The sequence below is a fragment of the Vicugna pacos genome, chromosome 10 (genome assembly GCF_048564905.1).
Source record: "Vicugna pacos chromosome 10, VicPac4, whole genome shotgun sequence".
Classification (NCBI taxonomy): Eukaryota; Metazoa; Chordata; class Mammalia; order Artiodactyla; family Camelidae; genus Vicugna; species Vicugna pacos.
Window position 1 is genome coordinate 23088019 of NC_132996.1, and position 26056 is coordinate 23114074.

A 26056-nucleotide genomic window follows, 5' to 3' on the forward strand; every position below is an offset into this window, starting at 1 on the left:
TGCAAAACACACTGGCCTGAGCCCTGGAAATTCTCTCCCCCAAGCTTCAGAGTAATATTTCATTGTCTCATCCCATTATCAGCAGAACAAAGGGTAGAGAATTCATTAGCCGCTAATCCAGGTGACCTCACTATTCTGCCTTTCTAATGGCTCCCGGATTAAAGACTGACTGTCGGTGCAGACCAGGACAAAGGACAAGAATAACTACATCTTATTATGAAAGGGATTTGGGCTTGGCGGAGGCCGCCCAGAATCTCAGGTGACAGCGCTTTGTGCCTCCGCTAGGGTTCCACAGAGAAGAGACCCTTCTCTGCATCTGTCAAATAATCCCTGACAGGAGCTGATCTTTTAGCTTCAGGTAAATCACAAAGACGACCCCTCGCTGTGAATTGTCTGCCTCAGTTGTTCTCATGGGGCGTGGTGACCCAGAGTGGAGCTTACAGCTTTGATGGATTTAGTAAACATGAGAAAAAAAGAAGCCATCACTAAGGAAAACCCTGCCTCATGTTTTCCCCCCACCCTCCAGATGGCTTTTCATACTTTCAAAAGCTTTGACACAAAGTCATAAGAAGAGCTTTGGGCTGGGAGTCAGAGTCCCAAATTCTAGTCCTGACTCTGCCATCCCATCCCCATGGCCCTCCAGTTTCTTCTCTGGGGAAAGAAAGCAACTTGAAGCCACGTTGAATGGTGCAGGCGGTGCAGAGAGCAGCGGTTTGGGGCGAGCAGACGGGGCGCTGATCCTGCTGTGCCAGCCCCAACCCTGGTGGGTTGGGTGGCGTCACTCTTCTCTGATCTTCAGTGTCCAGGTCTGGGAAATGGGGCAGAGGTACAATTCCTGCTTCCTAGTGATGCAGGAAAACGGATGTGGGGCATGAGGAGGGATGTCCCAGGTCTCGGTTGAGCCCCCAGGACGTGCCCTGCCAAGTGTGGGTCCCTGGCTTTGTGAAGGAGACAATTCAAATGTGAGCCACAGTTGAGTAAATGTAGATTTATTTAGAGAGATACACACTGCATAGAATGTAAAGCAAGAGAAAGGCAAGGGAAGAGGTGTGCGAATTGGGTGCTCAGATTAAAGTAAAAGTAGGTACACATTCCATAGACAGAGTGCGGGCTGTCTCCAAAGAGGAGGGAGTGAAAAAAAGCCGCTAGGGGTGGTGGTGCCAGTTTTTATGGGCTCAGTAGCTTCACATGCCTAAAGGTGGGACCGTTCCAACTACTCTGGGGTAGGGGCTGGGATTCCCAGGAATTGGGCCACCGCCAATTCTTTGGCCTTTTGCGGTCAGCCTTGGGGCTGTCATAGCACCTGCAGGCATGTTACAATGAGCATATAATGAAGCTCAAGGTCTACAAGAAGTCAAACCTCCTGCCAAATTAATCCTCAAGGCCAACTGGGAGTTGAATCTTCCACCATTTTGGTGTTAAATTGCTGTCATTCCTTGAGTGGCTGTGCCCTGCCCCCCCTCCGTCCTGTCTTATTAGGGTTGCTCAGACAGTTTCTCTAGACAACATACACAGAGTGACCAGCATGGGCCAGGCTCAGTAGTGTTAACTCGGTAAGTACTTGTTGGATTAATTAACTAATTAATTAACAAGCACTTTGATTTACCATAAGAAGATCACCATATCTTTTCACAGCCACTTTTACTCCCAAATGTAGTTCATTGCCTTTAAAAGAGCTCGAAGAACAATAGAGGTTCTCAAAGAAAGAGAAACCAAGCCTTGAAATTCCTTCCCCTCCAAGTATTTTTAGCAGTGGGTTGGGACAGACCTTAGGTATTTATGCTCTGGCTGGGTTATTGCCAAGAACAGGCACCAATTCTGAGCCAGCCAGCCGGGTTTCTGCCTGACCAAGGACAGTAGGGCCCCTGATGACGTGGACATCTTGTCTTTCAAGCCTATTTTCTTCCCTGTGGTTAAAAACTGTCTCCTCTAAGCTGGCTTTCAGTGTTTTTCTCAAAAGTTAATGCAGGGCTTCTTATAGTTAGGCAACTTTTTTTAATTCAAAAGTGCCATGTCTCCTCAGTTTTAAAATGTACCATCAATTTAATAACAACTTTTCAGGTGGGACAGTGGGGATACACACTGCTTAAAATCCATTTGAGGACTTAAGACACCTTCCAATTTCAGGTTACATTCAAATGTGAAAAGGAAAATTCCACCTGGAATCCGGGGAACGCTGTACCAGGTTTCCCTCTTTGGTACCTCTGCGAAGCTCCTTCCTCCTCATACGAGGCTCAGGTGCTCAGTTTTGCAGCCACCTCAGTAGAGTCTTTGTTAAAAAACTCTCGGTTTCATCTTATGTCTGAACTCTGGGGAGAAATCAGAAGCAGCCACTAATGAGCGGCAGCCTTGGGAAGTCACAGCTTATATGAAACAGGGGTCATTTGAGCCGGGCCTGTACAGATGCTGTTCCATCCACAGTCACCATTAATGGACATATGTGCATTCAGCAAGGAGCAGCTTTAAAAGATAAATTGACACAGGCTTTTTCACTGTTCAAAGGAAGTAAAATACAGATTGTGAGTGAATAATGCATAGCAAGTTGGAGGCAGATTTTAGAATTCTGTGTGTGTGAGAGAGAAAGGAAGAAAGATGGGGGGCGGGGAGGGAGTGGGAGAGAGGCGGGGAGGGAGTGGGAGAGAGACAGGCGGATCGGATGCCATACTAGCAGGGAAGATTCAGTGAGGGCTGCCTGCAGAAACTACATCCTTACTGCGTGACCTAGCCTAGTATGTTTCTAGTTCGATCCAGCCAATGTTTACTGGACTCATACAATAATAACAATAAAGATAGCTAACATTTTATAGCACTTAATTGGTATGAGGTACATTTTTAGTATTTTATATCCATTGGCCTGTTAAATCCTCACAACAACCCTCTGAGGTATGTTTAATATCTCCATTTTCCAGATAAAGCCAGTGAGGCATCGAGAGATTAATTAGCTTGTCCAAAGTCACACAGCTAGTAGGAAATTTGGATCCAGACATTCTCTAGAACACATTCTCTTAACCACTAATCTAAAGGCAAGGGGAGCTGTTGAAGGACCAGGATCAGTACTAGAAGAGTTCACTGTGACAGGTGTGTGAAACGGGGTGGGAGAGAGAGAGGAGCAATGACAAGAGCTAGACGTGACAGTGACGAGCACAGTGCCAGACACGTAAAACTAGTAATAGCTAACATTTAACCTCACGCACACTGTCTGCTAAGTACAGTTCTCAGATCTTCATCTTCATTATCTCACTTAACCCTAAGAGGTAAAGTACAATTATTCTCCCCAAAGTGCAGAGAAAGAAACAGAGGCATGAGAGGTTAAGGAATTTGCCTAAGGTCTTGCAGCAAGAGAGTGGCAGAGCTAGGCCTGGAACCCGGGCAGCCTGGCTCCCAAGTCCATACTCTTAGTCTCTGTGCAGAAGTGCCTTTCACAGGAGGCCTTTCAGGATTTGAGAATTCATTCATTCACAGAGTGGTGAACCCTACACCCCTCAACTACAAGACCACTAGTGAGGCCCATAAAGAGGCTAAGGGAGGGGAGAACATTCATTCTGACCACAGGAACGAGGGAAGCTTTAGGGAGGAGGCTTGAAGGAGGGACTCAGGCTAGCATTTAGTAAACGGAGGGGCAGTGCCTACAGGAGCAACAGCCGAGGAACAGCAAGAGGCAGGAGACTGCAGCACAAACTCGGAGGGTGTTTCCGTTTTTAGAAAAGAACAAAGTGTGCATTTTACAGCTGAAATTTATTTTTCCTCCAGAAGTTTCTTTTAGCTAAAGGTCCTAATTAAAATGTTTTAACTGGATTTAAAATTTAAAAATCAGATCTATTTTTAAATCATTGTCATATATAGAGAGACATATACACCCATGTATGTGTCTATATATGACAGTGATTTAAAACACATATATAATATATATATTTGGCATTCTGTCATTGTTCTACATATTAAAGTTTTTACCTTGTTGTAAAGAGTGTTGTTGCCCTAGTGGGAGAGCCTTAATAATCCTACTTTCAGGAGTCTTTTTTGATTAAATAACCCAAAATGAAGACATTGATTTATCCAAAAAGCATATTTTTTTAACAGAGGTATAATTCACATACTATAAAATACACCCTGTTAAAGAGTATAATTCAGTGTTTTTTAGTTTACTTACAGAATTGTGCGACCATTACTACCGTATAATTCCAGGAATTTTTTACCACCCCCAAAAAGAAACCTCATATCCATTAGCAATCATTCTGTATTCTCCTTTTCCTCACTAATCTACTTTCTGTCTCTACGAGTTGGCATATTCTGGACATTTCATATAAATGGACTGATTCATACAATATGTAACTTTTTGTGTCTGACTTCTTTCACTTAGCCTAATGTTTATTTTTATTTGTTTATTTTTGGGGGGAGGGGTAATTGGGTTTATGTATTTATTTTTAATAGAGATACTGAAGATTGAACCCCAGACCTCATGCATGCTAAACATACATTCTACCACTGTTCTATAGTCTCTCCCCAAGCCTAATGTTTAAAATATGTTTATTGGCAGTGTTATTTGTAATGATGAAAAACTGGAAACAACCAGAATATCTATTTGAAGGCTGATTACATGGATGATGGTGTGTCCATACAATGGAATAGTATGCAGTCATTAAGAAAAACATTTATGAAAAATATTCAACAAAATAGTACAATGATCAGTGAAAAACACTATAAACCATTTTTAGCTATAAATATATTCAGAAATATCCTAAAATCTAGGAATATACCAAAATATTTACAGTGGTTTTCTCTGGGGACTGAGCTCATGGATCTCCATGTATTTTCCCAGTTTTCTTCAATGACAATGTTTTGTGTCTATAGTCGGAACAATCACCACATTTAAAAGCCACAGTACTGCCTCCACTGTACACACACCTCCCTCCATCCTCAGCCCTCCTGAGCAGAGCTCGTCCCTCATGTCTTCCTCAGACCAGGTCCGAAACAGCTACTACATCGGAGCCGACGGCTCCCTGCGGCTGCTGCTGGCCAATGGCATGGAGGTGGCCCTGCAGACGGAGCCCCACCTGCTGGCTGGGACCGTCAACCCCACCGTGGGCAAGAGGAATGTGACGCTGCCCATCGACAACGGCCTCAACCTGGTGGAGTGGCGGCAGCGCAAGGAGCAGGCTCGAGGCCAGGTCACCGTCTTCGGGCGCCGGCTTCGGGTGAGCCAGGCCTCCCAGCCAGTCTCAGCCTCTTGGGGCAGCTGGGTCCTGGAGGGGAAGGAAGGAGGAGGAATCTGAGAACTGGGTTCTGTTCTCGAAGCTGTTCCTGGGGGAGAAAGTGTTCCTGGGCCCTCCGTTTCCTCATCTGCAGAGGGGAAAGCAGATTAGACAACTGCATACAGTAAAAGTCTCATGTATTTTTTCAACTCTGTTGGTGGAAAGGTAACCGACTTTGATGTTCATCAGGCTGGAATTGAGTCTCCAGCTTCTATTGCTCCCTGAGTGAATTTGGGCAGATTTTTAATCTCATAAAACTTCAATTCCGTTATCTATAAAATGGGGAAGATAAAACCAATTTATAAGCTGTACAAGGGTTAGAAATAATACATCAAGTGTCTCATACAGAGTCTGGCACATAGTAAGTGGTCATTATGGGGGAGGGTATAGCTCAGTGGTAGAGCATGTGCTCAGCATGCACCAGGTCCTGGGTTCAATCCCTAGAACCTCCATTAAAAAGAATAGTAAGTGTTCAGTTATACCTATTCTAGTTGTCATTGTTATTGCTGTCCTTACTACTGTTATTGTTAGCACTTGCTAACGTGTACCGAGATTCAGTTTAGCTCTTGTGGAACCTAAGTCACATTCTCGCTCCAGGCAAGGTGAGCAGTTGCTGCCAGTGGGTGGCATCTGCAGTCTGGCATCTCAGAGTGCTTTTCAGCGTGTGGATGCCCTGAACCAGCCCTTTCTCTGCTTCACTCCCGTGTCTCTTCAGTGTGGCCTCTGCGCCAGAGGCCAATCACCCAGCTGCTTTTCCCTCCAGCTTCAGAAAGGAAGGTGATAGGAGAATGAAAACGGGAGACCAGCCCTGGCTTTCAGCACAGCGCCTGACCGAGCACAGGTGCTCCTTAGGGGCTTGGGGAGCTGCAGGGCCCCGCAGGGCTGAATCAGTTGCTCCTGACTCCTAGAAACCACAGAGGCATCTTCTTGCAACACGTCTGGGGCTGTCTTGAGCCCCCTGCCTTTTCTCTCAAAGAAAGTTGATTCTTTCACACACGGGGCGTCCAGGGTCCAGGGAGAGAAAGGATTTTTCCAGACTTATGTAGCTGGGCGGCGGTAACGACTAGAAATAGGCACCATGTCTCATGATTCAGTTCTCACGACAGATACAGAAATTAAGTGACTTCTTCAGTGTCACACAACTAGGGCCAGAAAACAAGGCTTCCTGTGTCCCTCAACAGCCAACAAGCCAAGCAGCTATCTACCGTGGGAAAGTCTTCCACTAGTTCCCCGAGGAAGGCCTAGCTGTCTCTGTTCTCCGTGGGCCACCCTCGGTGGCCTCTCTGCACCCCCTGTGTGAGTTCTCCAGGAGCCCTTCCTACCCATCTGAGGCAGTGTGCTAAGTGGAACGTTTGACCTGGGTTTGATTCTTGCCTGAGTCACAGGTGTAGCCTCCAGCAGCTCCTCTGAGCCTCAGATTCCTCTGCAGAAACCAGATGATACATTTGGTGCACCCAGCCCAGGGCCGGAAGATCCCAGGTGCTCAGTAAACAGCAGCAATTAGCGCTCTTAGGATTTCCTCTCTGCCGTGTGAACTGGACCAAAAGTTTCCCAGGCTTTAATTGGTTCCTCTCCCAGCCTGAGATTAATAGCGCTCCAGTCGAGTGGCCACATCTCCACGTCCTCCCAAAATAAATGGTCACCCACAGTGGCGGCGTGTGGAATTAGAATGTTAGCCGGGTGCACCTCCCCATAATGGAGCTCATTTTTTATACAACTGGGAACTTTTTTAATAAAGAAAGATGTAAAGTAATCTCATTGCCGCCACTGCCGTGCACAGGAAGCATTAGGCGGTTCCCTAGTGAGCTGCTTAATTCAATTTTATTAATTTTGCTGCAGAGGTGTGGCTCCCCTTCACGAGGGGCCCTCAAGGGGATGAGGGGGGAAGCTGGCCAAGTGGCACCACCTTGGAGGCAGTCACAGGGCACCTTCCCAAAGATGCTTTAAAAGGGCTCCCATCATTGTTGGCAGTGCAGACCCTGCCTCTTCTTTGCTCTCTCTGCAAAGGAACACAGCTTCAGCCTCCAACACCTCTGATATTTCATGGGAATTGTCTGCCACACTGTTTTTGCTTCTGCAATTGTGTTTGATTACCCCTGGGAAGGCAACCTTATTATAACCAAGCCATTCACAGCTAAAGTCGTCTCAGCACCATCATTATAAATCCTTATTTTCAAGGCTTTGGAATTTGTTTGGGGAGAAGGGAGACACACATGTCTCTACTTCCTCTGAGAATGACCGTGATCATTTACTGTCATTTAATGGAAATAACTACAACCATTACCTCAGTACCTTCTGTGGAGCCCTTCACTAGGTAATTTACTGAGGTTTCTTCAGTCCTCATAACAGCACTGTTATTGTTATACAGGGAAAGAAATCAAGACTCAGAGAGGGAAAGGCATTGGCCCAAGGTCACACAGAAAAGTCTGTCACAGAGTCGAGGCTGGACTCCTGGGCTTGTTTCTGAGACCTAAGCCCCTTTTTTTTTTTTTACCACACAGAGCCCGAGAGGGCCTTTCATTACCTTAATCTACATATCTGGTTTTGTATCATGTGACCTGCATTGTCTGCTTCCCTCTTGGGTCTTCCTACCTCCTTGTCAAACTGAACCAGGAACTAATGGAAGAGTCAGAAAAGGGGCCCACATGCCCCATCAGGCCAGGCACCAATTAGAGGGAACTAGCATTTTAGCTTCAGAGTACCTGGCAGTCTTTCAGGGACAACCGGGTCTAAAGGGTACATCCAAATACAGAAACAAGCCTCTGAAGTGTATTTCTTTATTAAAATACAAAAAAACATGACTTATTGCTACCCCTGTGGGAACCCTGTATTTCTGACTCTGAAAGGAAGTTGAATTGTATGCCCAGGCAGAGATCACACAAAGGGCTCAGGATCCCAGAGGCAGGAGCAAAATGTTCCAAAACCTAGGGAAGTGTCCCCAGATGACCCACAGCCAAATCAGCCATCCTAGACTCAAACATGTACTGCCTCCCAGGGCCTCTAAGAGGAAGATGCCTTAGGAGCTGACTGAGGTGACAAAGAAGCCCTCACTGTGGTAGCAGAGGGCAAGAGAGACCTCAGAAGGGCTAGGAAGTCCAAAGCCCCAAGAAGGGTCGGACTCGCTCAGAGGACCACAGAGCATAGGTTGGCACATTGCAGTGGTGAGGGTCAAATCCAGACTCACCAACCACAAGACCTGGACCTTGTCCCTGACTCTGGTCTCCCCAGTGTCAAGGAGGACCACAATGCCTGGCACGTAATAAATGGGTCAGACACGATTTGCTGGGCCCATGTGCACTCTCCCTTTTCAGAAGGGAGTCAAGAAGGATCTGCCTTTCTGTCTTCTGTAGGAGAACCACATCAGGACATGATGTGGATGGTCTCCAGTAATAGCTACTAGTTGCCCCGCATCTGCACTGTCTTTACCCTCACAACAGCCCTGTGTAATTGGCACTATTATTCCCATTTTACAGATGAGGAAACTTCACAGAGCTGACACGTGACAGAGCTAGGCCCCAAACCCTTGTCTTTCGCCACCCATGACCTGTGCTGCCTCCTCTTCTCGGCAGCTTCTCAGACCAAGTTCTCAATATCTAGATTGTCTCTTTCCTCCTACCCCTGCCCCAGGTTCACAACCGGAACCTCCTGTCCCTGGACTTTGACCGCGTGACACGCACAGAGAAGATCTATGACGACCACCGCAAGTTCACCCTCCGGATCCTGTACGACCAGGCGGGACGGCCCAGCCTCTGGTCACCCAGCAGCAGGCTGAACGGCGTCAATGTCACGTACTCCCCGGGGGGCCACATTGCCGGCGTCCAGAGGGGCATCATGTCTGAGAGGATGGAATACGACCAGGCGGGTCGCATCACATCTCGGATCTTCGCTGACGGGAAGACCTGGAGCTACACGTACTTAGAGAAGGCAGGTGTCTGTCTCCCTCCATCACTGGCCTCACCATATAGAATACTGACCACAGTGGCTCACTTGTGGCCAGGCCAACCTGCTGACCTCATTGGGATAGATATGACCCATGTGGTCTCCAAAAGGAAATGTTCAGGAAAATCTGCATCAGAGGGCCAGGGGGCCCCGGGGGTTGTCTGGATGGATTATGGTGATGGTGTGGCAAGTGAGGGGTCCTGGGGCAGGAGAATGTGAAGGTCCCACCTGATGGGCTAGAGCTAGAATCAGGCCCAAACACTTCTGGACATATGGAGCAGGATTTGGGGTCTGGACCCAGGCAGGGGTCTGCTCCCAGGTCAAGGGTACACAGAGAACAAGGCAGAAGCCTGGGATCAGGATTAAGCAAGAAGTGCTTAATCCTGAGCTTTAAGTCCTAGGTGTGGCTTTAGTAAGTCCCTTCTGCTTCAGCTCAGGATTCATTTCATCCCCGAGACTAAGAATCAGAAAAGGTCTGAAATCAAAAGTTGGTCCCAAATAAGAGAAAATGGTGACTTTGATGCCCAGATGCCTCTGGCCTGTTATCTGCTGGTTTATTCCTGCAACAGTCTGTATTTCATGCCCCGATTCTGGTACCCAGATTCTTTCTTTGCGTTCTGCTCCTGGTCAACTGTCCAGGGCCCAGGCTCTGCCTGATCTGCGATATCTTCCCTACTCTGTGCAATGTTCTCATCTCTGAGAGCAGTGTTCTGTGGTAGAACCAAGAGAGACCTTGGAGGTCATTCAAACACTGAAAAACCAAACCCAGAGAGGGAAAGGACTTTCTCAGGGCCACACAGTGGGTCTATTATTAGAAACCAGGTTTCTCCATTCCCATCACAGCCCACGCTGCCCCAGGGTGGGCGTATGACCTGTTATTACATAAACAATTGTGCAAAACCTGAAACGCCTTTCTCAGATACGTCTTTATCCTGTAGGCCATAGGGAGTCAACAGAAGTTGTCTGGCAATAGACATTGTCAAGCTGTGTTTTAGGATAACCATTCTTGCTTGAGTAGGAAGATTGATCTGAGAAGGAATCTGTAGCAAGGAATCCAGGAGAGAGGCTGCTGCAGATCTTTTAGGCCAGTGTTCCCAACCTTTCTTGTACCCCATCACACACTGAAGTTACCATTTTTGGACCAAACGCAAAGGTGCAGACAAGGCTTCTCACCATAGGAAAGCAAATGGCCTGGGAGCTCTGGGGCCCCAGGCCCTGCCAGGGCCAGGGGCAGAGAGAAGTCCTTCTCTTAGCACACCCGTACCCCACTGCAGCATCCTAGGACACACTGGTTGGAAAGCTCTGGTCTGGGCATAACTTAGGAGAACCACCAGCTTCCTTGGCCTCTCACTCCTTTCCTTTAAGTCTTGGGCTCACAGACCTACCCTTCCTTCCCAGCACCCTCCTCTCATCTGTTTTCTTTCCCTGCAGTCCATGGTGCTGCTCCTCCACAGCCAGAGGCAGTATATCTTCGAGTTCGACAAGAATGACCGCCTCTCTTCTGTGACAATGCCCAATGTGGCCCGGCAGACGCTGGAGACCATCCGCTCAGTGGGTTACTACAGGAACATCTACCAGCCCCCCGAGGGCAACGCCTCAGTCATCCAGGACTTCACTGAGGACGGGCACCTCCTCCACACCTTCTACCTGGGCACTGGCCGCAGGGTGATGTACAAGTATGGCAGGCTGTCCAAGCTAGCTGAGATGCTGTACGACACCACCAAGGTGAGCTTCACCTACGACGAGGCCGCCGGCATGCTGAAGACCATCAACCTGCAGAACGAGGGCTTCACCTGCACCATCCGCTACCGTCAGATCGGGCCTCTGATCGACCGCCAGATCTTCCGCTTCACTGAGGAAGGTATGGTCAATGCCCGTTTTGACTACAACTATGACAACAGCTTCCGCGTGACCAGCATGCAGGCCGTGATCAACGAGACGCCGCTGCCCATCGATCTCTATCGCTATGATGACGTGTCGGGCAAGACTGAGCAGTTTGGGAAGTTTGGAGTCATCTACTATGACATTAACCAGATCATCACCACAGCGGTCATGACCCACACCAAGCACTTCGATGCGTACGGCCGGATGAAGGAAGTCCAGTACGAGATCTTCCGCTCGCTCATGTACTGGATGACCGTCCAGTATGATAACATGGGGCGAGTCGTGAAGAAAGAGCTGAAGGTGGGACCTTACGCCAACACCACTCGCTATTCCTATGAGTACGATGTCGACGGCCAGCTGCAGACGGTCTCCATCAATGATAAGCCACTGTGGCGCTACAGCTATGACCTCAATGGGAACCTGCACTTACTGAGCCCCGGGAACAGTGCACGGCTGACCCCGCTACGGTACGACCTCCGGGACCGCATCACCAGGCTGGGTGACGTGCAGTACAAGATGGACGAGGATGGTTTCCTGAGGCAGCGGGGCAGTGATGTCTTTGAGTACAACTCAGCAGGGCTGCTCATCAAGGCCTACAACCGGGGTGGTGGCTGGAGCGTCAGGTACCGCTACGATGGCCTGGGGCGGCGGGTGTCCAGCAAGAGCAGCCACAGCCACCACCTGCAGTTCTTTTATGCAGACCTGACCAGCCCCACCAAGGTCACCCACCTCTACAACCACTCCAGCTCTGAGATCACATCCCTCTACTACGACCTGCAAGGACACCTCTTCGCCATGGAGCTGAGCAGCGGAGATGAGTTTTACATAGCTTGTGACAACATCGGGACCCCTCTTGCTGTCTTCAGTGGAACGGGCTTGATGATCAAGCAGATCCTGTACACAGCCTACGGGGAGATCTACATGGACACCAACCCCAACTTCCAGATCATCATCGGCTACCACGGGGGCCTCTATGATCCACTCACCAAGCTCGTCCACATGGGCCGGCGGGATTACGACGTGCTGGCTGGTCGCTGGACTAGCCCCGACCACGAGTTGTGGAAGCACCTTAGTAGCAGCAATATCATGCCTTTTAATCTCTATATGTTTAAAAACAACAACCCTATCAGCAACTCTCAGGACATCAAGTGCTTCATGACAGGTGAGGATCAGGGCTTGTTAGAGGGCTGGAACCACGATTACTCTGGTCATCTGACAAGACAGTCCACCTCGAGAAAGCCAGTGTCAGGTAATGGGAAACACTGACTTTCCCTTAGAGCAGGATTTTCCAAAGTATTTTTGAAGAAATACTAGTTCAGAGAAATGCTCTGGAAAAACTGGTTTTGGCATCAAATCAATTTGACAGGACAACCACCATTCTTGCATTTTCATAGTACATTTCAGCTTATGAAAGGCCCTGAGAAGTCCTGTAGTAAGGAGACCTGTTTCATATAATTACCCACTATTTCTCAAGTTTATCTGACCATGAAACCCCCTTTTTCACCGTGAAACCCTAATATCCCACCGGAATGCACTTTGAGAGTTTCTGACCTAGAGATCAGGCTGGTGATGAGTCCCTGATAAGCTTGGTGAAGCTATGGCAAAAAAAGAAAAAGAAAGAAACAAAAAAGAATTCAGTTTTCTTATTTGGGATGATGTAATGGAAAATTCAGACTTTTAGAGACAGAAATGGGTGAAGGACCCATCATTTCTAAGTTATGACAGTCACAAAATTAATTTAATTTCCCCTGAATTCCAGTTTCTGATCTATAAATTAAAGATAGAATACCTCCCCTGCCTCTGATAAGTTAAATATGCATATTATAAATCCTAGAGCAACTACCAAGAGAGAAAACAGAGGCAGAGCTAATCAGTCAATAGTGGAGATAAAATGAAGACTAAATTAGTAATCCAAAAAGGATGAGAAAAGAGAGGGGAAAGGAGCAAAGAACAGATGGACAAATAGAAAAAAACAAAAAACCCACCTAGTAGGATGGCTGCCAGGGTGAAATGAGGTACAGTTTATAACCTGCCTAGCACAGCACGTGCCGCATGTTGGTTCCCTTTCCTCTACCCTCTGATTTTAAAAGTGGGCTTTGGTCTTCACTACTGTGAGGCCAACTTGAGTATAAAGTGTCCCATAGTTCATACATGCCAGCAATGTCTTCAACAGCCTCGTTCCAGCAAGCAGCCACTGCCAGGCTAGCCACAGAAGACCTCAGGAGTCAGAGCAGCTGTGGCGATTCAAATCTGAATAAAACCATCACTTTTTATAGAAGAGAGCTTTTGGTGGGCAAAAGTCGGGCATGGCAACTTGCGAACCTGGTTGTCTCCCCCTCTTCTGTCCTGTGACGCAGTCTTCCTGCCCCCATGTTAAGGCAGTTTCATTCATTGGACAAAGGCCTCCTCTGTGCAGCCACTGTTTTAGGCACTGGGGATAGAAAGATGATCCCTGCCCTTCAGGAATTCACCCTGCAAGAGGCGAGATGGACAACTGCTGTCCAGTGTGAGGGGCCCATGATGAAGGTCTGCACTGATGGCCAGTGAAACACAGGAGGCACAGCTGGCTCTGTCCTAGAAGCAGCTGATGTGTGAGGCCCGCCTAGAGGGGACATTCACCAGGTAACAGGGAGAAAGGCAGTCCAGGGGGAGGGCACTGCACGCGCAACAGTGCAGAGAGGGCAGCATGTACAGCTGCATGCGTGCCCCTTAGGGGCATGGTGGCTTCCTGGTGGCTCCGTCTGGACCTGTTTCTGCAGACGGCAGTTAGAGGATTCTTCTTTCAGGGAAGAATTCCAGGGGGTCATGGTGAGAGCAGGAGTCCCAAGAGTGGGGAAGAAGAGAGGACATAGTGGTGAGCAGGTGTGATGAAAGCATGCTTGGGGCCTGTGGATGCACAGGAATATCCCAACCAGGTTTCAGTGTTCACAGTGCTCAGCTAGCTGCCAGCCCCAGAAAAACTTAACAGATTGAGAGGACATTTCCTGCAGATAGCACGCCCCCTGCCTCAGCCGCCAACGAGTTTCCTATAGGTTACTGTAGCTGAAGAAAGAATGGTGCAAAGAACAATTTTAGTACGAAAAACCAAGATACTACTAATTCTTATGAAGCCCGGCCATTCAGCTTCCGCGTGGGCTGTGTGCAACCTCATCCACAGCCAGAAAAAACAGCAATAAAAAGGGCATCTTTGTTCCAAGAATTTCTTCAAGGGTCCTGGCTTATACTCCACTATAGGGTCTTAAGCCTATACTGCAGAGGCTCAGGTCACATGACAAGCCCTGACCCAGTCACCATGGCTGGGGAGACAGAGTGCACTGGTTGGCTTAGCCTAGGTCACATGCTCCAGTGCTGAGCCTTTAGGTGGAGTCAGCTTCCCTAAAAGTACACGGATCCCCCAGAAAGAGAGTGAGAAGGCCGAATGGGACACTAGGAAGGCAGCCTGCAAATGTCCACCACTGACACATGGTGTACACTATTGCACTTTTTTTTTTAATTGAAGTATAGTTGATTTACAATGTTGTGTTTCTGGTGTACAGCATAGTGATTCAGATATATATATATTCCTTTTCATATTCTTTTTCATTATAGGTTATTACAAGATATTGAATATAGTTCCCTGTGCTGTACAGTACAATATTGCACTTAACCCTAACTTGAAGCCTCTGAGATGGGGACCATTGACCCCGTTTACAGAGAGGGGAAGGGAGGGTCAGAGAGGGAAAGGAACCAGCCCAACAGGAGGCGGCAAGGCTGGGGTTAGAACTCTGCTATGTCTGACTCCAAACTCCTCGTTCTTAGGTTCGAATTCTCCCCGTAAAGTGCAGAGCTCATGCGTGGAAGGGGTCATTATTCATCACTGTCCTAGGCAGCCACACTAATGTCTGGGACGGATGCGTAAAGAGCTTTTTAACTTGAGGGGAATGTCCACCTCTGATGTCATAGGAAAGAAGAGTAAAACTCCCAACTCCTCAGAAAAGCACAGTAGAAAAACCGATGAAAAATCAGTTTTCAGCATTTTTCCTAAAGGCCTAGTGAGAAAATTTCCCACCTTCCATCACTTATAATTAAGACCCAGGCCTCTTTTCAGCCCCCTGGTGTCCTGGGAATTTGCAGTATTCCTTATAGAACCATTCCTTTGCAACTACAAATTCAGATGCAAGTTCTCAGCCTCAGGCAAAATGGCTTTTCAGGGTTCCCACCCCCCCAACCCATTCTGTTTGTTTTAATTTCCCAAAGAACCATCTGCCAAGATTCATACAATCAGAGATTCTTAGAAACTCAGTAAGGAAGGGGACTTTGGAGGAAATCTGGTCTAGGCGCCTCATGCTACAAATGAGAAAATGGAGGACCAGGGACATGGAGGCATGGTTTGAGGAAACACAGAAAACTTTATATGAGCCAGGAACCAAGATGGACACTTTAAAATATATGAAATCGAATCATTTATGTAACAAACAGAATGGTTCCTAGGCGACGGCTGCCCCCAAATGGTAACACTGGTAGTATTCTTCTCCATGACTTGGTGAAAACCATTTCTCCCATCAGTTTGCAGATAAGGAAACAACCTCAGAGAGGTTAAGGAGACTGTCCAAACTCACACAGTTTGCAAGTTGAGGAGCCAGAGTTTGGACCTAGGTTTTGACTTCCCTCACCATGTTCTTTCCCTTATATGATCTTTCTAGAAGTAGAACCTGGGTTTCCAAGCTTCCCTTTCTACCACCCCTCCACCTCAGCACCGCCAGGCTTCAAACCCAAGAGAGGGGCTCTGAAACATCCCAAAACAAACAAACAAAAAAGAATCGGGAAAGAAAAAGGCAAATCAGAGGTTCTTGAATGGAAACGCAACATGGGATGCAGTGGAGACAGGGACACAGTTGTTGACCCCAAAGGGCATTCCCATCACTGGGATGAACTCAGTGGGTCATAGGGGAAGACTGTTCCACTGATGTCTGGACTCTAAGAAGCTCCCTGACCGGGGATCTGTCTGCTTTGGAAGAAGCCAGTAGTGGGCCTGGACGCCCACAGCCTGGAGTTGCTGGCTCTGAGGCTCAGCTCCAAATCCTGCCTTCTCCAGACTTTGGATTTGAGTCTCTGGTCAACAGCTGCTTTGGCATCTTCAGCTGCCTCTTCCCAAGGAAGGCTGAGCCATGCTGGGACACAGACTTTCTGTCTTTCTCCTGTAGACCCCCAATCACCTCCCACCCACCAGCCCAGGCTCCTCCTGCTCCAGCCACGGTTTTCCTTTGTGGTTCTCTCTCTGCCTTGCTGAACCTGAACACTCCTAAGATTCACCTCCCCTCTCCAGACCTTGTCTTACCCAGTGGCCTTTGCCTGGGGTGCCCCTTCATCTCTGTTGAAGCCTGACAAAATTTACAGAGCTTTCAGTGTCTGGCTTAAAGGCCATCATCCTCATGAAGACTTGTCAGCCAGTGCAACCCAAAGACTTCTGCCCTCCTCTTGACCTTTCTCTTGTGTCACAGTTATCTATGCCTACGTCTCGTATCCCCTTCAGGGTCCTGAGGGTGCAAGCTGAGGGTCTGTGACAGCTGTTCTAGGCACACAAAAGGCACCCAGCCAGAGCAGGACAGGTAACTGATGGCACAGCCTCCACCCTCTTTCTTTTCCTTATGTCTTGGCTTTCTGATTCCAGTCTTCAATGAGCCAGATCCTCATGACAATAATATCCCACCTGTCTCTATACCTGATGTTTTATCATTAGGAACCCCCCAGGAATGTTATAAAACCAATAAATCCCATGCCTATGAGGCTAGATCCTCAAACCCAATATAAAGACTGGGAAAGGAAGGCACAGGGAGGTTAAGTGCCTTCCTTGGAATGTCAGAGTAGATAAAAGGCAGGATGTGGGAGAGGGGATGCACGCTGGCCCTGAGGCTCTAATCTCTGCCCCCCCCCAAAAAAAGGACGAAAGGAGGGAGAGTTTGTCTCTTAAGTGAATTTTCTCTTTGAAAGTCATTCATTAACATCCTTCCTTTGGGTGTGATGCCCTCTGTAAATGTCTCCTATTGATGTTGGGGGTACATGTGGAGGAGTCTTCATCCATCAGCAGCTGCCCCTGGCTATGAAGCTGAAGGTCCCAGGGGGAGAATGGCAGTAGAAAGGGGAGTCTGGAAACCTTGGTTCTACTTACTTGACGTCTCTTGCAGATACGTCCCTAGGAGGGGACGCTCAGTCCTAAGAGCCTGTCCGGCTTCCATATCGTGAAACAGCTTCCAGCATGCTTGTACCAGTTGACTCTGCCACCAGCAGCCCTCCCTGTCCTCACCCTCACCCCAGCCTAACAGTAGGCTGCTTTCTTGGGATGTGTCACATCCAAAGTCCACTGACTCCAGGGGAATGTTTTCGCTTTTTTCCCACCCAGATGTCAACAGCTGGCTCCTCACCTTCGGATTCCAGCTTCACAATGTGATTCCTGGCTATCCCAAGCCAGACATGGATGCCATGGAACCATCCTACGAGCTGGTCCACACACAGATGAAAACTCAGGAATGGGACAACAGCAAGGTAATTCACACCTGGCCACCTGGCAGCCCACCCCTCGGGCCATCCAGATATTACAGAGGTGGGCCCCACCAGCCTTTCAGGAAAGCTTGGGCAGATGATAGAAATGGATGTGGTATGTTCACAGTGCCTGCCAGAAACTGTTCTGTGAATACTTAATAACCCCACCACTGGCAAGTCACTGTGGACCCAGCTGTTAATAGACACAGACCCTCACAAGCCAAATTAAGGAGTTTTGTGTCTTACACTGAGTTTGGAATTCCCCGGAAACAAGGAGCCTTTGTCACAACCCAGAACAAAAGTACAAGCAGGGAAGGTGTATTCTAAATACAAAGGTGACATTTTTCTGAGCGCCTTGATGCAACTACATAAATCAACACACAGATATCCCCTGCTATGGCTGTTCTCATTTTACAGATTGAATGCATGAGGCTTTCCAAGGCCACACAGCAAGGATCGAGCAGAGCAGGGTTCAAACCCAGAACCATCTGTAGGTGTTCAAAAAACTGTCATTTTCCCCGTCTTCCTTTTATGACCCAATTTCAAAGACTCATAGAATTATACAGCTATCGTGATTCTTAAAAACAGTTTCATCCCACCCCCTCACTTCAGGCATCCATCTGCTTACTTCTTCCCACTGCCCCCCTCATTCATAAGATCTGTACCAGGAGCTGGCTTTTCCAGGTGCTGTGCCTCAGGAGCCCAGTGAATGCAGGAATGAATCAGGCAGAGACCAGGCCTTCCAGGGAATCCCTGTCCAGGGGGACAAGAGACAGAGGAGGAAAGCAGGGTTGCCGAATGGCATTCTGCTGGTGGTCAGAAACGTATACATCATGTCTCTTACTCCAACCTGATTGCATTAGGCCTCAGCTTAGCCTTTCCTTCACCTAGACTCTGTGAATGTGATTCTGCGTGCCTGTGCTCTGGTGGCACCCTATATCAGCCTCTTTCAAAGCACTCACCACATTATTATTTCATTCCTGTATCTCCACTAGACCCTGGACCCAAGAGGGCAAGTACTGGGTCTTATTTTGTCCCAGCATAGTGCTTTGCACATAGCAGGTGCATGGAAGACTTTTGTTGAATGAACAGATGGTTGAAAAAAAATAAACCACCCTGTGAATTCAGCCTTCTTCCCCATTTTACAGGAGGAGGAGACCAGAGTTGAGAGGGAAAGTGGCCCAAGGTCAGCTAGAAAGTGGCAGAAGGCGATGAGAACCCAAGTCTGTCTGGTCACCAAGCCCATCTTCTCCCTGCTGCCCTAGCCCTGCCCCTCCGCCCTTCTCCAGTCCCCACCATCCTTCCCCATGCGGCCCAGCTGCCCCTGGCCCTGACTGTTTTCCCAGGGCTGATTACAGCCCTCAGCTCCACCCCCACCCCAAGGCTCCCTTCTCCACCCCCTCCCTCCCTCCTCTGACAGCAGGCCCATTGCCAACCTCCTCTGTCAATGAATTATTGATTTCTGCCCTTGGCAAGCATTGGAGATCTTTGTTGTTGAGCACTCCAGCTTTCGTGAAACTCTAGGAAATAATTGTTCACAGACAGGGTTCTATTAATTATAAAGAGGACTTAATTTCAGTGAGAAGCCGATGGGCCTGTTTCTAAAGCCATTTCCCTAAGTTGCTGATAAGGCCCTGGGGCCTGCCTGAGCTCCTTGAACCAGGTAGATGGTAGCTAAGCAGTCAGGACCCAACCTATCCCCCAAAGCAGCCAAGAGCGGGGGCACTCAAGGAGCCCCCAGGAAGCACTGTGGGGGCTTAGGGCCCCCTTGAAATTCATTTATAAACATGGTGGAGAGCAGTAAAGCAGGGAAAGAGGGCTTATATAAATCACGACTTTTCATCTTACTAAGCCTTCTTGCCAAGAATTCATTCCTCGCCATTCCTCCATCTAACGTCACCTCCTCCTCCTCCAAGTCCCAACTCAAGCATGAGCCTGTCCTTGAACCCCACCTTCTCCACTTCGCTCCTCCGCCTCCAGGCTGAGAGGTTCTGAGCCGCATTTGCTCCTCCCTACTCCAACAGCCCTTGAATTGAGCCTCTAGAATCAGGCAGACCTGGGTTCAGTGTTGGCTTGCACACTTACTAGTTGTATGACTGTGGGCCAGTCACAACCTTGTTGAGCCTTAGTTTCCATAGATGTAAAACCAGAATAATAAGTGTACCTACTGTATAAAGTTATTGTGAAGATCAAATGAAATAATGAATGTGAATTATTCAGCTCAAAAACCAAGAAATGTTGGCTATAGCTATTAGTGTCACTTCTCTTAGACCACCAGTCATCACATTGGATTGGAGTTACTTGTTGTCACATCTGTCTTTCCCCACTAAATGATGAGTTCTTCAAGGGCAGGGATGATGTCTGAATCCTTGTTGTATCTCCAGCACCCAGAAAAGGACCTGGCCCAGAGGAGATGCTCCCTGAACAGCTTCTGATTGGAAGGAAGGGGGAACTGATGGATGAAGGAGGGCTGGGTGTCCTCGTGGTCAGCAGTAGAGCTAGATGCTACAGGCTAATACATCTGTATAGGCTTGACTTAGTTATGTAAGCTGATTCTCCAGGCTCTTGGAGGCTTCCCCCCTTATCGCACTCTCTCTCTTCTGTCCACCAGTCTATCCTCGGGGTACAGTGTGAAGTGCAGAAGCAGCTCAAGGCTTTCGTTACCCTGGAACGTTTTGACCAGCTCTACGGCTCCACAATCACCAGCTGCCAGCAGGCCCCAGAGACAAAGAAGTTTGCATCCAGTGGCTCAGTCTTTGGCAAGGGGGTCAAGTTCGCCTTGAAGGATGGCCGAGTGGCCACAGACATCATCAGTGTGGCCAACGAGGACGGGAGGAGGGTTGCTGCCATCCTGAACAACGCCCACTACCTGGAGAACCTGCACTTCACCATCGACGGGGTGGACACTCACTACTTTGTGAAACCAGGACCTTCCGAAGGTGACCTGGCCATCCTGGGCCTCAGCGGGGGGCGGCGAACCCTGGAGAATGGGGTCAACGTCACCGTGTCCCAGATCAACACAATGCTCAATGGCAGGACTAGACGCTACACAGACATCCAGCTCCAGTATGGGGCGCTGTGCTTGAACACCCGCTACGGGACAACGCTGGACGAGGAGAAGGCTCGGGTGCTGGAGCTGGCCCGGCAGAGAGCCGTGCGCCAGGCCTGGGCCCGAGAGCAGCAGCGACTTCGGGATGGGGAGGAAGGCCTGCGGGCCTGGACAGAGGGCGAGAAGCAGCAGGCGCTGAACACCGGGCGGGTTCAAGGCTACGACGGCTTCTTCGTGATCTCCGTCGAGCAGTACCCGGAACTGTCAGACAGCGCCAACAACATCCACTTCATGAGACAGAGCGAGATGGGCCGAAGGTGACAGAGAGGTCCTCGGCCTGGACTTCTTGCCAAAGACAGCTACTCTTTTGTGGCCACATACCTGACTGTGTTGTACTTAAAAAACAAAAAACAAAAAACAAAAAACCCTTTTTTTAAACAAATGCAGAAAACAGCAAACAAAAGATACTGGTTGCATTGTAATTCATGCAACATCCTTTTTTTTAAGAAAAGAAAAACACAGATTTGGCCTTCACACATTTTTTGCAAAGAACAGAAGGTATTTTTTTTTTCTGTAGTGTGATCACAATGAAAACCTTATTGTCTTTTGTTCCCTTTTCCTTGAGGAGTTTTCCTTGTTGTTTTGGGTACACTTCTCCTCGCTGAGATGCATCTCCTGGGGTGTGTCCTTGTCTGTCCCTGGGTACCCAGTGTGATGTGAGACATGAGTGTCTGTGCTAACTTGTCCCATGTGCAACTCTTTCTTCCATGGGGGTTGGGCAGGAGTGAGGGGTGCAGAGAGTCACGGGCCAGTAGCAAATTTCTGAGGGGGCCTGGAAGGAGGGTCTGCAGGACCTGAGGATCTTAGGCTAATCTCTCACAGACAAGTAGGGGCTGTTTTACTCACTGTGTTCCATGCCTCCAGAGGACCATGGATGGTTTCATCTTGCCCTGGGGAGTTTCATGATCTCACAGCACCTTTTTCAAGCTGCCCCAAACTCCTGTCCAAGCTTTATATTTTGATGCTAAATGAAACCCCTACCCCTTTTGCAAATTCTGTGTAGTTGTCAGTGCCACCCCCATGCCGGGATGGAGAAAGTGTCTCCCAGGTCCTTCCCCAGTCTGGTGACATCATCCTGGGGCTAAGAGCCCCAGCCTCTCCAAGAGGCAGAGGCACCCAGGATGTCTGTGGTTGGTTGGTCCTCCCATGATGTTCCTTATTCATCTCCTCCTCTCTCCCAAAGTCAGATGTGAGAACCAGCACTGCACAGCAAGCCCTCAGCTTGGGCACCACGTCCAGAGGGGAAGGCCACCCACGGTGAAAGGATGGCATTGGTGGCAAGGGTACCAGCCTGCCTTCCTAGGTGAAGCCCTCTCCCCATGACTTTGGGTACCTTCCCTCCACCACTCAGCTGCCACCACTGAGAAATAGGAGTGTGGAGAGAGGTGCCTGGTGGCCTTTGATTCTGGAAAGAGACTTAAGAAAAAGTCAGCCAAAGAGAGGAAGGCACGAGTCAAGCGTCCTTCTAACCAGTTCCTGAAGGCCCCTCTGCCTCCCATGTATTCGGCTAATTGCAGGGCTGGGATGCAACTTGAGCAACCTTCAGGCATTTCCTTCTGTAAAGTTCTTCTAAAACAGCTTCCCCTCTAGAGGAGCCGAGCCAGGGTTGCAAAACAAGATTAATGAGAAAGGAGGAAAGAGCTCACTTGGTGTGGCCTGGCAGTGTCATGCTCCCCGACCAGGATGGGGGTGGTTCCTGAGACTGGTGCCCATGGAGCCAGGAGGCCAGGCTACCATGGTCCCTGTGAGGACCTATGCCTGAGGTCAGTGGGAAAGGGCTTAAGCCCACTCGGGAGCCAGTGCAACCCACGCCTGGAGGGCACGCCCAGGGAGAGGCAGCAGCCAACAGGCAGGGGGTGGGAAGCACTGAGGGGAGGGGAGAGCAGCCTGGTGAGCTAGGAGCTCCTGTCTCTTGTTTTACCTGCCTGATTACCATCATCATTACCACTCACAGGAGGCTCTGGGAGACCAGGAGGGGAAGCCAAATGCTTCCTTTTAAGCTGGGCTTTTTAGAAAATGGGACTTTTATGAGTTACATTTTACATTAAGTGTGGAAAATGACTTCTGAGTCTGAGCTCTTCCCCATGGAAACCTTGTTGGATTGACAAGCTCATGGCACCTTTATAGCCTTACTCACAGAGTCTTCAGAACATTACAGGAGTTAATGAAACCAAGAAGGCCTCCTACTGCACGAGAATTGGAGCAGCACGGAGTCTGGGTTCTGCCAGCAGAGGGAGGCACCCAGACAGGAGATTTCGCCTTACGTCATCCCACTGGGGTTAGAGGATGTGTTTCGCTAAGTGCTCTTCCTGTTTCCAAAAGAAGTCACACTGCTGTGACAGTGGGCCTTGGCCAGAGCTCCGCCAAGTCAGATGCAGTGCCCCTCGGGCCCGCTGGGCAAGGCAGGAGCTTATGGGCTCCCACCTGGCAGGATCGTTCTTGGATGGGATAGAAAAGTTTGGCCTGAAGAAAACCAATTTTTTTATGCAAGATAGACTTATGCCTCCCAAATGTACTCTTGATATAAGGGGCCCTTGGGGAATGGACCCTGCCCATTGGCCCAGATGATCAGTTCCATCCTGGCTGCCTGACATCAGTCAAGACCTGCTGTCCACTGGGAGGTCGGAAACAGCATGAGGCCTGAGGGAGTCCTCTCCCTGCACCTCTCCAACGCTCTGACCATCCACCCCGCCACCCGCCACCAAGGAAATAGCGTGGACTCTTGAAGAGCAAGATCACAGAGAATTATTGAGCATTCCTTTTCTTTAAACGAATGATGTTATATTCTTCCTGGGCTACATACCGCCCAGGAGACCTGGCTTCTGCATCAGGGGAAGCTGAAGCATCCCCATGCTTTAGAGAAGGGATCTCAGGTGTGGGGCCAGTAGCGTCATGCACCTCGCTGGGTTTCACACTGGTGCTGTTGCTACTGGAGATGGTGCTCCTGGCCTGGGCCCTTTTGAGTTGCTTTCCATTCCACGACAGGTGACTCAGTGCCTCCCCCTTCAGTGCGTCCTCCTGCTGAGACCAGCAGTCCCAATCTCACAGCAAGAGTGAATCTGAAGGCATAAGCCAGATTTCCCTGTGCCTGCTTAGTGGCCTCCAGGCTTCCAATCCCATCCTTTTGGCACTAACCAACCAAAACGTGTCCATTCCTCAGCGTTACTAGTCCTCCCTCACTGGCCCAGGGTCATTATTCTGTACGGTGGCAGCTTCTGACCCTAGAAAAAGGTTTATCTTGGAAGAGTGCCTGCCTTCTCCGCCACCCTCCACAGCTGCCATTGGCCCCTTACCCTCAGCACCTTGTCATCACCTTAAATAGGACCTTAGTGATTCCCCAACTTCGTTTTTTATAGGATGAGATCTCCTTGTTGCCCACCCTCCAGGCAGACAGCATTGGAGAGCAGAGCTATGACAATAGGAAGAAGGGGAAGAAACTCTGCGGTGAATCACAAATTCGTCAGCCCCTGATGCTTGTCTCTCAGAACTGTTGGCTGAACATTAACCCAAGGAACAGGCCAGTGCCTGATTCCTACCTAGGGATGGAGAATTTGAAACAATTTCTAAGAAACTTATGACCAGAGGTTGGGAATGGCCAGAGGGCGTGATTTTAAATAATCGGAATGGGGTGGGGCTGGGAACAGAAGGTGTTGGTAGACAAGGAAGGTGAGTAAAACTGAGCAGTGCTTTTATAGACACGTAACAAGGAATAAGATTTGCTTTAAAAAAAAGAAGAAGAAGAAGAAAGGACCTCTTCAGCTGTAACTTTTAAGTACCACCTTTATAGATGGCAGGGGTTTCCAGGATGCAAAGATGAGGCTTTCCATGTGAAACCCTAGAATACAGGTTCACATCTGCAACCTTGTGCTTACGGTCTCCACGTGGTGACGGCCGTGACACTGAGCTTGATGCCCAGGACAGAGGGGTCTGCCAGGCCTCAGAAGGATCTAGGGCTTTGAGGTTTGTTCCCCCAGTGCTCAGAGTCCAATCTATCCGCCATTCCTCACAGCAGCCACTAAGCCCAGGCCGTGGCTTCTGGACCTGAGCTGGCGCCCACTCCCTGAGGGGTCCCAGAAAGAACCAAGTCCCTTCTTTCCCTTGGGATCCTCGCTAGGACCAAACTCCCTCCATTTAAGGGTCATACTCTCCAGGTAGATTGAGACACTTACCTGTATTTTATTGGCGGGGAGGAGAGGATTAAGAGAAAGAACTCTGTAGTTCAAAGCCCTTTTCTTTAACCTTCAAAAAACAGCAAACTTATTTTAAAGACTCATTGCTCAGGTGACCGAAAGGTTATCCTCCCCAAGTTTTACATTCTCAAAAACCAGCCTTGTGTATGTGACCGCCCGAGACAATGGTGAGCTCTTAGGTTTCAGCATGAAGGTGGAAGATCAGAGTTGGGGGAGGCCTGGATGGGGCCGATGTTGTGTTCCTTCCCCCCTCTGGAATGCCAAAGGCGTGATGCCGGGCGACCTCTTGGTCCCCAAGAACACGTGTTTGATTCTGAGGGCACACTGCCAATGGAGAACCAACTCGGGCAGGCACAGCTATCGTGGCAGAAGCTGAGTCACAGATGTCTGCTGGTGCCCGGCAGCCCTGGAGTCTCCCAACACCAGAATCCCACTTTTCTAAACCTACCTGTTGTTCTTGAAGACTTCCGAACCCACAGCTTCGGCAAAAGGACTCTGTCTAGCTGCCTCTGGACGACCAACACTGGAGACTCTGGCCTTACCTTGTGGAAGTAGTTTTCCTGAAGTCTGGAACTAATTTTGAGAAGTTTTTTTCTCAACACTTTTGCGTTTCTAACACTGTATTCCTGACTGTGTAAATACCGACAAGGCTGTAAATAAATGCAGGTGTAGATACCTTCTAGGAAGAAGAAAGGCATAAAAACAAAAGCAGAAGTGATCCCGCCCGTGTAGCCTTCGTTGACAAATAAAAAAATATTTTGTGCTTAAAGGCGTTTGGTGGCCTTTGTCTGGAGAGTAGTGGCTGCCTGAGCCAGCCCTCTGAGTCTGGTCTTCTAGAAGCTGCTGTTCTCAGGACGGCCTCCACGGCTCTGGTCCCCCACCCCAAAGTCCCTCTTAAGCCCTCCAGGTGACAGCTGCCATGATGAGGTATTTCCAGAGGACACAAAGACCCCAGGGCTTCCCTCATGAATGTCAAAGCACCTCTGACATCAGCTATGCCCCGCTGCTCCCCCGGGCCATATCCCAGCTGCTGCGCTTACTGGCCTCAGGGACAGACTCCAAGGGACTGGACAGCTTGACGGTGCCCTATGGGAAAAGGCTCTGCCCTGTCACCAGGCACAGAATTGTCTACGGTGTCACTGTTCCAGATGGGGTGTCACGGGTTG

General features: G+C 49.1%; 1 protein-coding gene across 3 annotated transcripts in view; it reads left to right on the top strand.

Annotated features, from left to right (window-relative positions):
- TENM4 (teneurin transmembrane protein 4) overlaps positions 1 to 21259 on the top strand; it is a 709295-nt gene extending 688036 nt beyond the window's left edge. For all 3 annotated transcript variants that reach the window (XM_072969126.1, XM_072969128.1, XM_072969127.1), the window contains 5 exons: positions 4957 to 5192; positions 8877 to 9173; positions 10620 to 12234; positions 17452 to 17594; positions 20203 to 21259. In XM_072969126.1, the coding sequence (XP_072825227.1) occupies positions 4957 to 5192; positions 8877 to 9173; positions 10620 to 12234; positions 17452 to 17594; positions 20203 to 20961 (3050 nt within the window). In that variant the 3' untranslated portion in view covers positions 20962 to 21259. The remainder of the gene's footprint in view (positions 1 to 4956; positions 5193 to 8876; positions 9174 to 10619; positions 12235 to 17451; positions 17595 to 20202) is intronic.
- Positions 21260 to 26056: the final 4797 nt, after the last annotated feature.